The sequence below is a fragment of the Dreissena polymorpha genome, chromosome 7 (assembly GCF_020536995.1).
Source record: "Dreissena polymorpha isolate Duluth1 chromosome 7, UMN_Dpol_1.0, whole genome shotgun sequence".
Taxonomy (NCBI): Eukaryota; Metazoa; Mollusca; class Bivalvia; order Myida; family Dreissenidae; genus Dreissena; species Dreissena polymorpha.
The window spans coordinates 17,471,143-17,483,011 of NC_068361.1; the positions used below are offsets into that span (position 1 = coordinate 17,471,143).

The 11,869-nt window shown below is 38.1% G+C and overlaps 1 protein-coding gene across 1 annotated transcript; it reads left to right on the forward strand.

The window, feature by feature from the left end:
* The first annotated feature begins 589 nt into the window (after positions 1–589).
* Positions 590–11,669, forward strand: LOC127839493 (mediator of RNA polymerase II transcription subunit 25-like). The gene is made up of 6 exons (XM_052367886.1): positions 590–763; positions 1,327–2,020; positions 2,700–2,805; positions 3,144–3,318; positions 10,432–10,590; positions 11,616–11,669. The coding sequence occupies exons 1-6, from the start codon at positions 590–592 to the stop codon at positions 11,667–11,669; spliced, it is 1,362 nt and encodes a 453-aa protein (XP_052223846.1).
* The last annotated feature ends 200 nt before the right edge of the window (positions 11,670–11,869 follow it).

The following is an 11,869-nucleotide window of genomic DNA, read 5'->3' on the forward strand; positions in this document are numbered from 1 at the left end:
CCCCTATTGATTTTGAGGTCACTCTGTCAAAGGTCAAGGTCACGGTGACCCGAAATAGTAAAATGGTTTCCGGATGATAACTCAAGAACGCTTATGCCTAGGATCATGAAACTTGATAGGTACATTGATCATGACTGGCAGATGACCCCTATTGATTTTCAGGTCGCTAGGTCAAAGGTCAAGGTCACAGTGACCCGAAATAGTAAAATGGTTTCCCGATGAAAACTCAAGAAAGCTTATGGCTAGGATCATGAAACTTCATAGGTGCATTGATCATGACTCACAGATGACCCCTATTGATTTTCAGGTCACTAGGTCAAAGGTCAAGGTCACAGTGACAAAAACATATTTACAAAATGGCTGTCACTACAACTGAGAGCCCATATGGGGGGCATGCATGTTTTACAAACAGCCCTTGTTGTTATCTAGACTGACTGCTTAAACCAGATGACAGCTGTACTCATGTGTACGCTAAGTCTGGATGGACTGTTTGGCTGCATATAGGCTTAAGTAATGCTAAAGTTTGTGAGCTATATCCTGCAACCTGTTTCCCTAGGGACAGACCCAACAGACCCGGATGCAAGGCCCCATGGTTCGTCCCCCGGGGGGCATGGTGGCCACCCAGCAGCCCCAGGCCCCCTCCCAGCCCCCACAGCAGATGACCTTTAGCCCTGCCCAAGTTAGGGCTACTGGACCCAATCAGGGCATCAACCCCACTGTGACCAACCAAGGGGCGGTGAGTGCTGGTGATTATTGGGACAAAGTAAGCCATGCATTGGGTCATTTGGTTTTATATTTATTATTGGTTTTGTTCAAAGTCTTGCATGTTGAAGATTTTGAAAAAAAAAATGTCAATTATGATTGATTTTGCATGATGAATCACATCATGTCTGTAGCACAATACTAATTTCTGTGTCCAGTCATTTCAATCTTGATAAGTGTAAACACATTGTTTGAAAACATTGGTAAGCTGTAGAAGAAATGTTATAAGCACATGCAAACCATGGCATCGGTAAAGAAAAGGTATGTTCTAAATTTTTGGTAGAAAAAAACAACCTCAAAATCCTGCAAGAGGCGAACTTTAGGTGTGAAATTCACAAACATAAAGCGGGATACATTTAAATAAAATACCAGTGTCTGCATTTATGAGATTTATTTATTTGAAATGCTCATTTCAGTAAAGTATTTTTTTAGATTTTGCAATTAATTCTTAGAGGCATAAACAAGTTTAGGGCACTATGAACCATGTAACCTGGTCATTGACTAAGGCGTGGAACTGTGAAAAAGACATGTACAGCATATTCAAACATGTTTGTTTTGTTACAGGGTGACTTTATGGGTAACAGAATGACAGGAGGCAATCAAACAATTTCTGACCCAATGATGTCCCTGAACAGCACCATGAGTCAGGGAATGCCTGTCCAATCTAAACCTGGCACAACAGCTGGCTGGCCCAATCAAAATTCAGGAATGGTGAATGCGCCAGCTTCCGGAATAAACCAGACAATAAGTGCAACCAGTGCAATGAGTGGACCAAATGTGACAAACATGGGTGGACAGAATATAGGGGTAACCAATAATATGGGAGGGCAACAAATGGGCGGGGGGCAACAAATGGGTGGGGGACAACAAATGGGTGGGGGACAATCCATGGGCGGGATCAATAACATGAATATGGGAGGGGCAAACAATGTCATGAGTGTTCCCAATAGCATGGCTGGACAAAATATGGGGGGCATGAGCAGCATGGGTGGGGCCGGTGGTATGTCAGGTCAAGGGATGAGTGCTGGAAATGGAATGGGACAGAACGCTGCAACCATGAGTGCTATGGGTATGGGCGGTGGGGCAGCGCCCATGGGAGGGATGAACATGGCCGGGCCGGGTATGGTGGGACCAAACAACATGGCTGGACAGGGAGGGATGCAGGCGGGGCTGAATCAGCAGGGTGTGGCACCTGGGATACCTGGGCCCAATGATCAGCAAGGGGGATTTCTGCAGAATCGTACCATCATCTGGAAGGGTGTGTTATTTTTTTTATTTGTATGTCAACAATCTGATTTGACCCAATATAGGTTGATTAATTCCCTATCATGGCAAAAATACATGTTAGCTTCGCTCTGAAAACGTGGCTAAAGTCATGTGCATAAATTGTTTTACCAGATATGCCTCTGCAGTCAGCATAAGCAAATCAGAAAAGACAATTTCAACTTACATGTAGACTGGATTTTTGTTAAGAAGAGACCTACCTTAAGTGAAAAATAACATAAAAAGGAAATTGTCATGCCTGCCTGTTGTTCTTTGAATTCTGCAAATGCCCATGCATAAGCCAAGTTTGCTCATTTTCTTAATATTGCAAAAATGCACTTGAAAATACTGTTTGAATTATTCTTACTTTGTAAGCAATTTTATGTTTGAAACCTTCGTGATATCTTATCTTTTATTATCTCCATATGTCTGTATAACTACATTTAATCAATAAATACTCGCTTATAATTATAGGGTTGCAATACCTGTTTGTTAATGTTTCGTTATAAAATGAGCTTATGAGGTCATTTAGTACAGAAATATTTTCTGTTAGTCCATATGAACAACAGTTCATGTCACCTATGATCTGAAGAATACAGGATGGTGTCAAAATCAACTGTTTGTACTATTTTTGTGCTGACTTGTTGGCTTCACTTAATCATGTTCCGCTGCAGGCAACCTGGAGTGGCAGGACAAGAAGACGGTGATACCCGGTCCTGCTGCCAGAATCACTCGTAGTCTCGGTTGCATGGTCTCCATTGCCAACACAGACCCAGATCTGTATGTAGTCTCTGGCTTAGCATAGAGAGTTTACATTAGCTTTGGTAATATTACGAATATAATAATACCTACACTTCTTTTGTACCTGAAAATGTTTAAGGAAGTTGTCAGTGGTACTGGTAAGTCTCTGCCCTGGTGGTAAAGAGGCCCATAGGTCTCTTTGATATTTAATTTATGTTTGATTGCTTGTCACCTACATTTTACTTTAATTGTATGTTCCATTTGTTGTTAAGGGCTAATTGTGGTTCAATTAGTCCTTTATGCAGATTATTATCAGGCACTTGGCAGGCTTTGCCATTGGAATAATCCACTCTGAATGTATGATATACCTCGTTCAGGAACACCTCCCGCTGGCCGTCTGTGCTCATAATGCAGCTGATGCCACAGGCCTTGCTGAACTCGCCGCAGTTACATCCCCTGTTCAAGAACAGCAGACAGGTGGCCTTCCACTTTCAACAGAACACGAACCTCGACGACACGCGTAACTTGTACAAGGTCATGGGCAGTGGCTTTGTGAGTACACAGTGATTTTTTTTGCCCCAAATTACTGCCGTTTTTTCCAAAAAATCAGACCAAAATTGCCCCCCCCCCCCTCCAAAAATGCCAAAATTTCCAAATAAATCCAATAAGATTACAAACGGAATACAGTTATAATCCTGTAAAACGAGTGCTAACGGAGCATGTTGAGTTGTTGCTGAAAACAAAATACTTAACTATTGGTAGGGAATGTAGCCAGATATAAATGATTGTATGCTTGCTATTGATACCTCTCTTTATTGCTGAGAATACTGGCAATAGTCAATGTATCACAATTGATAATGCAAGTTGCAAACAGCATCATCCAAGATGGCAGACAAGCAGAAAAGAACTTATAATGAACTGCAAAGATGAAAAATAACAATAAAATAAACGACAGACATCATATAACATCATATGACAACAAGTGACATTCAAGACACAGACGGCAAAATTACTTACAACACGTGCAAAAATTTACTTGTCGCACGAGAAACGTGATATACGGTATAGGATGCAACAAGTGCGAGTGTGTTGTTTATGTTGGGGAGACGGAGAGGCAAATCCGAGAACGCATGAGTGACCACTTGCGAGACGTCCGCCTGCATAAAGAAAAGCCCATCACTACCCACTTCGATTCGAGCCACTGCGATGACAATATGTACTTCTCGGTCCTGGAGACGCTAAATATCGCTGGACGCCAAGAACGTGTAATTAGAGAAGCGTTGTGGATAAAGAGACTAAAAACGATGAAACCGTTCAGATGTAATGTAAAAGACAGTGTGTTCCAGTCGGCAACACTAATAGACAGCATATAAGGCTTATAATAAATAATAATATTTATGTTTATTTTATAAACATTATATATATTTTGTATATGTTTATTATGGACATGTATATGTGTATATATATATATATATATATATATATATATATATATATATATATATATATATATATATATATATATATATATATATATATATATATATATATATATATATGTGTGTATGTGTATATATGTGTGTATATGTATGTATGTGGTTATGTATATATGTGTATATATGTATATGTGTATATATGTCTATGTATGTGTATATGTATGTGTATATATGTATGTATATGTGGGTATATATGTATAATATCTATATAATAATATATACACAGCATACAATTCATAATATGTAGCGACTTCCGAGTATTGGCGCGTAACGTCACGTTCACGTCGGGTAACGTTACGTCATTTATTTATATTTTTGTATTTACTTCCGTTATGATCGACAGAAGAAAACGCTAAGTAAAGTTGTCTTAATAATCGTTTACTGAAGAAGGCCTTTGGCTGAAATATTTAATAAAAGAGTAAATGTATGAAGTTTTAATAATTTCCTCCCTCTGGAGATCCAATACATAGAGTATTTATTACAACACTCCTACGATAAATGGATTATACAGACGTCGATACGTTTTCTCTGAAGAGATTGATGGACAAACAAGCTCGTTACAGAAGTCATCTTGAATTCCTGGACACGTGCACACATATGAACATTATCCCGAAAGGTTTTCTGTTAAAGTGGGAGTTACAGTTGGAAGCTGGAGATGAAGATTTCGAGAAATGCCGCAAAATAAAGATTGATGCCGCGAATCAGTTGATGGGAGTCACAAGAGACGTGTGCTTGAAAAAGTTAAACGAACTTGAGGGTGAGATCAATCATTTTTATTCTATGCTAGATAGTAATGAAAAGAAGTCAATTGACATATGGTATGTTGAACGAACATTAGAGAACAAACTTCGTAAATTAAAAAAAGTACAACAGCTAAAATCAAAGATCAATAAAGACGAGGATGTCCGAACCTACAAGATAATTAGCGTTGCAAAAGACGGTAATTGTTTTTACAGATGTTTAAGCTATTTCCTGTATGGATCTCAAATGTATCACGAATCATTGAGAGAAGACCTTACTCAATATATGTATAAGAACTCCCTTAAGTACAACCATCTGGTAGACGGTGATATACACGTACACCTAAGCGCACAGAGATATACAAATGGAAGGTAATCGTCATGGGCAACGGAGGCCAAGCTAACAGCCGCATCTGATCACCACCAAATAAGCATCCATGTTTCAACAGACCGTAAATTCACAGAGTGGTTGAAATTTGAAGATCAAGTTGAGCCTTCAATTAATGTAGACCGCCCGCTGAGGTTACTTTTAGAAAACAGCCATTTCAGTGTACTAGAAGTTAGCGTCGACGGTAGACAGCATACAACCCATGATACTGATACTCACGTGTATGATTGGTTTGAAGGCAAGCCTACCGAACCTGTAATTTACTTGAAAAAACAGAACATTGCCAATGCAAATACGAATGTGAAACGACCCAGTGACACAAAAGCGTTCAAAGCAAAGCAGGTTAAGGAAAATAAACCCCAAATATCACCACAAGAATCGTTACCAAAAAAATCCAGTGTGACAAAATCTTCAGTGACTAACCTATCAAAACACGTACTCACCGACGCTGAACAAAATCTCCTTGAAAAGGGCCTTAAATTCATCCCAAGTCGTAAGAATATTGATAAGGTGTAATTGCTAGCTGACCTTGGGGAGTGGGAACGCAGAATGCGATTACGGGAATACTTTGCGGACACTGAAAGCAACCAAAATATGAAAAAGGGAATAATCGATAAGTTCCGAGTAAAACCAAAAAGCACATTTACTCCAAACGCGGGGAGGGACCCAAGCCTCGATCTTTATGTTGAACTGGTAAAGAATGATATCATCTCAAATTTGAAGAAGACTGGCAAATTAAATCTAGACAAGAATGAAAACAAAGCATTTCATGAATTGTTACATAATGATTCAATTATCATCAGACCGGCGGACAAGGGATCTGGCATAGTAATACTAGATAAACACGTTTACATAGAGTCACTGAAACACGAAATGAGTGAAGACGAGGCATACAGATCTACTGAAGGCGATGCAAGTAAACAAAGTATGAAGAATGTGAAGTCGCTCGTTAATAGACTTCACCGACAAGGCAGTATCTCTGGTGATATGAAACAATATTTGATACCAAGATACCCACAAGCGGGTAAACTCAAAGGAAATCCAAAGATACATAAAGAAGACGCACCTTTACGCACAATAGTGATCGGGATAAATACAGCTACAGAGAAATTAGCCGAATCAGCCGAGCATGAATTAAATGAATATGTGGAGTCCTCGCCGAGTTGCATTAGAGACACTACGGACTTTATTCAGAAACTAAAAGAAGTCAAAGAACCACTGCCGGAAGACAATTGTCTACTATTTTGTTTTGACGTTAGGAAACTGTATCCATCCATACCCAAAAGAGAAGGGTTAGAGGCTTGCAGGAAAGCATTGAACGCGCGCTCCAACCCACTAGTCACTTCAACTGATGATATGATTGACGTAATCACGACAGTTTTGGAAAACAACAATTTCAGTCTAAATGAAAACAACTACGTACAGACAGATGGAGTGGCGATCGGCTCAAAACTGGGAAAAAACTTTGCGTGTAGCTATATGCGGAAGTGGGACGAAAAACTCATGACAGCTGATAAAGTACTGGCATTTTATAAGAGGTTTATAGATGATGGTTTTGGAATATGGATAGGTACCGCGCCTGAACTTGAGGCTTTTACCGCACATGCCAATTCCATACACGAAAACATTTAAGTAGACCTTCAGTATAGTCCACATAGTATCGTTTTTCTGGATACAACCGTACGGATTCAAAATGGTCATATCTACACAGATTTATATGTAAAGCCCACGGACAAACAGCTCTACATACATAAAGACTCATGCCACCCCCCTAGCAGTAAAAGATCTTTAACATATGGACTTGGATTGCGGATACGAAGAACATGCGAACAGGAAGATGATTACAGCAAACATAGAAATGACCTAAAATTGCAATAAAGAAGACGCGGGTACAGCGGGAAATTCGTAGAAGGCCAGTTACAGAAGGTAGATGCACTGTCGCGCACGGATTTACTGGAAAAATAAAAAAAACAAACGCAAAACGACAGAGTTCCTCTTGTAGTCACATTTTCCAGTCTTCTTCCCAACGTACACAGCATTGTACACACACATTTAAACGTGCTATATAGATCAGACAGGATGCGAGAGATTTTCAGTAAACCGCCTTTAGTAGCATACCGTAGGGACAGAAACCTCTGTGATACCCTGGTACACAACTAGACAAACAAGGCTACCTTCATCACACACATATGTGAGGCAAACTGCACGTGCTGTAACAAACTGACAACAAGTGACATTCAAGACACAGACGGCAAAATTACTTACAACACGTGCAAAAATGTTACTTGTCGCACGAGAAACGTGATATACGGTATAGGATGCAACAAGTGCGAGTGTGTTGTTTATGTTGGGGAGACGGAGAGGCAAATCCGAGAACGCATGAGTGACCACTTGCGAGACGTCCGCCTGCATAAAGAAAAGCCCATCACTACCCACTTCGATTCGAGCCACTGCGATGACAATATGTACTTCTCGGTCCTGGAGACGCTAAATATCGCTGAACGCCAAGAACGTGTAATTAGAGAAGCGTTGTGGATAAAGAGACTAAAAACTATGAAACCGTTCGGATGTAATGTAAAAGACAGTGTGTTCCAGTCGGCAACACTAATAGACAGCATATAAGGCTTAAAATAAATAATAATATTTATGTTTATTTTATAAACATTATATATATTTTGTATATGTATATTATGGACATGTATATGTGTATGTGTATATGTATATATATATATATATATATATATAATATATATATATATATATATATATATATATATATATATATATATATATATATATATATATATATATATATATATATATGTATATATATATATATATATATATATATATATTTATATATATATATTATGTGTGTATGTGTATATATGTGTGTGTATATGTATGTATGTGTTTATGTATATATGTGTATATATGTATATATGTCTATGTATGTGTATTTGTATGTGTATATATGTATGTATATGTGGGTATATATGTATAATATCTATATAATAATATATACACAGCATACAATTCATAATATGTAGCGACTTCCGAGTATTGGCGCGTAACGTCACGTTCACGTCGGGTAACGTCATTTATTTATATTTTTGTATTTACTTCCGTTATGATCGACAGAAGAAACGCTAAGTAAAGTTGTCTTAATAATCGTTTACTGAAGAAGGCCTTTGGCCGAAATATTTAATAAAAGAGTAATGTATGAAGTTTTAATAATTTCCTCCCTCTGGAGATCCAATACATAGAGTAGACATCATATAGTTAGTAAGGAATAATGAAATGTGTGTGTCAATTAACGATAGACTATGTTTTAAATACAAACAACAAATATTAGAAATCTGCACAGTGAATGTGTGTCACGGAAACCAGTGTTTGCAAATCATAGTTCAGTCTTCTCTTCTTCCTCTAATAAAGCACTCTTTCTAGATAGAAGATTATGTGCTGAACTATGCAAGGAGTCTTGGGACATGGATAGAATCTATACTAGGTGTCTTTGGGGGAGATCTAAAGAACGCTAACAAAGCGGGGATCGGACATGTGACCTCATCTCCCGATTGTTAGGAGGGCACCATTTCCCCTATGCCACGAGGATCTTACCCGCAAATTAAAAACATTGTATAAGAGTGTCGCTTGAAAATGAAAAAAGAAAAACATGATTTGATTTATATGTTAGTCAATAGTGGATCTGTGTATAATCAGATTCAAATGCATATGGTGTTTGTCATGCTGTACAGTTTACTGATATAGCATTGAGCTGAGGATGTGAAATGCAAGATATTGAAAGATAAACTTATTGCAAAAGACACATCCATAATATTGACTGTAACAGATATATTTTGTTTTCTTTCATCTAAGTAAAGATGATGGATTATACCCCCACAAACGAAGTTTAGGGGGGTATATAGGAGAGAGCTTGTCTGTCGGTTGGTCTGTCTGTCAGTCTGTATTAAGTGTCCGCTCTCTAATTTAAGTTGTTTTCATCCAATCTTCACCAAACTTGGTCAGATATTGTATCCAGATGATGTCTAGGTCAAAATCGAATATGGGTCATGCCGGGTCAAAAACTAGGTGCGTTTTAAACATTGAGCATGGTGTCCACTCTCTAATTTAAGTAGTTTTCATCCAAGCTTCACCAAACTTGGTCAGAAGTTGTATCTAGATGATGTCTTGGTCAAGTTTGAATATGGGTCATGAGGGGTCAAAAACAAGGTCATTGGGTCACTTAATGCGTTTTAAACATTCAGCATGGTGTCCGCTCTCTAATCCAAGTAATTTTATCCGATCTTCACCAAACTTGGTCAGAAGTTCTATCTAGATGATGTGTAGGTCAAGTTCGAACATGGGCCATGCCGGGACATAAACTAGGTCACGGGGTCAGTAAGCATGTTTTAAACATTGAGCATGGTGTTCGCTGTTTTTTTGTGAAGACAAGATGCAAAATATTCTGTGTCATTGCGGCATGTGGGGGTATTCGCCACGTCTGTGACAAAGCTCTAGGTTTTTTTTATTTTCAGCAAACATTAAAATAAATACAGTAAATTTATTGGATAGAGTTAATTTATTGTATCATCTTGCTGTTTTCAACATTGTCATTGGCAATCTTTTATTGATAATGCATCCTTCATTATAAAATTTAGCCTTGAAAAATACTTAAGAAGTCCTTGAATTTTGAGATTAAAAATCTTTTAGTAGCCCTGAGGTTGGGGTAACTAGGCTCTGGTGTTGTATCAGTAGTCCAGCTAGAATTTTATAATGGCAAGGTCCTATTTTGTCAAATGTGTACTTAAGCCTGCATGTGACATTTTTTTAATATAGCATGGGTTATATGTACTTAAACATTTTCTTATTACATGTATGGTCATTCAAAAAATTGTTAATCTTATTAATAAAATTAGCTTTCTGTATAACATTTTGATTAGATAAAAGAAAGGGCATGATTGGTGTCAGAAAGGGCAGGGTGGGACCTTTGGGAGGCAGGGTGCTGCTCCCTTTGGTTAAGGCCCAAGAGTGTATGTTGCAGGCTGGCTGTGTCCACTTTCCCCCCAGCACGGCCTGTGACATCCGTGTGCTGCTCCTCCTGTTCTCTAACAAGCGCAAGTCCTTTGTGGGCCTCATCCCTAACGACCAGTCAGGCGTGGTGAATGGCATACGACAGGTCATCACCCAGCAGAAACAGCGGGTAGGTTGCCATGGAAATAGTTGAGCTTCGTTCTGGAAAAAATGGGCTTGAAGCATGTGCATAAAGTGTCGCCCTAGATAAGCCTGTGAAATCCTCACAGGCTACTTAGGGACAACACTTGACGCTTTAATTGTATTAGTTCTTTTAAATAAATTCACTTCTTAGAGAAAATTCAGTTTAGGCGGAAATTGTTGCTCCTGATTGGCCTGTACAGATTTCACGGCTAATCTGGAATGACACTTTACGCACATGCATAAAGCCATGTTTTCCCAAAACGAGGCTTAGGTAAGAATAGACCTAGGTCAATATTAAAAAAGCTTTAATGGGGAAAACATATGGAAAGTTCTTAATTCATAATATTTATAAAGTCTCTGGCTAAATTGCATTGTGTTGTTTGTCATAGAAACACTGAAAGCAGGTTAATTTTGCTAAATGGTTAATATTGTTAAAATTGAATTTCACATGAGGTATGCTGATGTGTTAATTTCAAGTTCAACTTAAGTTATGATATGCCAGTAAATATTTCTTTGGTGAATGGTAGCATTTTGTTGCATAATGATCTATTTCTCAGAGGCATATTGCTATAAGTACATGTAAACAAAACATTAATCTGGTTCATAGGGCGTTAACATCATTGTTAACACATTTGTTTACAAATAAGCATATTATTACAATTAAAATACATTCATACTGTTTTGTAATATATATAATTATTAAACATAATTGAAAAAGCATGTCTTATCTGGAAAAAGCCTACTAGAACCAGGAACATAAAGAAGCATTTATTTCAATTCTTTCCTTTAAATAAACATTCCAGACAAATCCTTAGTGATAATTTAAATGTAAATCCTTTTCGAAGTTGGTATTTTAAGTAGTTTTGAAACCCCATTTTACGTGCAAAATAAATTTGCCTACAATGTTGCTTTGAGCCATCTAATATGTCACAAGCAGCAGCCTAGTGGTCTTTTCATCTTTTTTGTCACCTGATATTTACTATATATGTCACCCATGTTGCTATGACTCAGCACATGTTTCTATGGAAACAAATCCTTGACCCTACTGCCAAAGCAGCCTGGTGATCTTGATCTTTTTATACCCCCATTACCATTGGTAATGAGGGCTATATAGGAGTCACTTTGTCGGTCGCTCAGTCTGTGTGTCCCGAAATTTGATCCGATTTTCACCAAACTTGGTCAAAAGTTGTACCTAGATGATGTATAGGTCAAGTGTGGGTCATGCCGTGTCAAAAACTAGGTCACAGGGTCACTGAGTGTGTTTT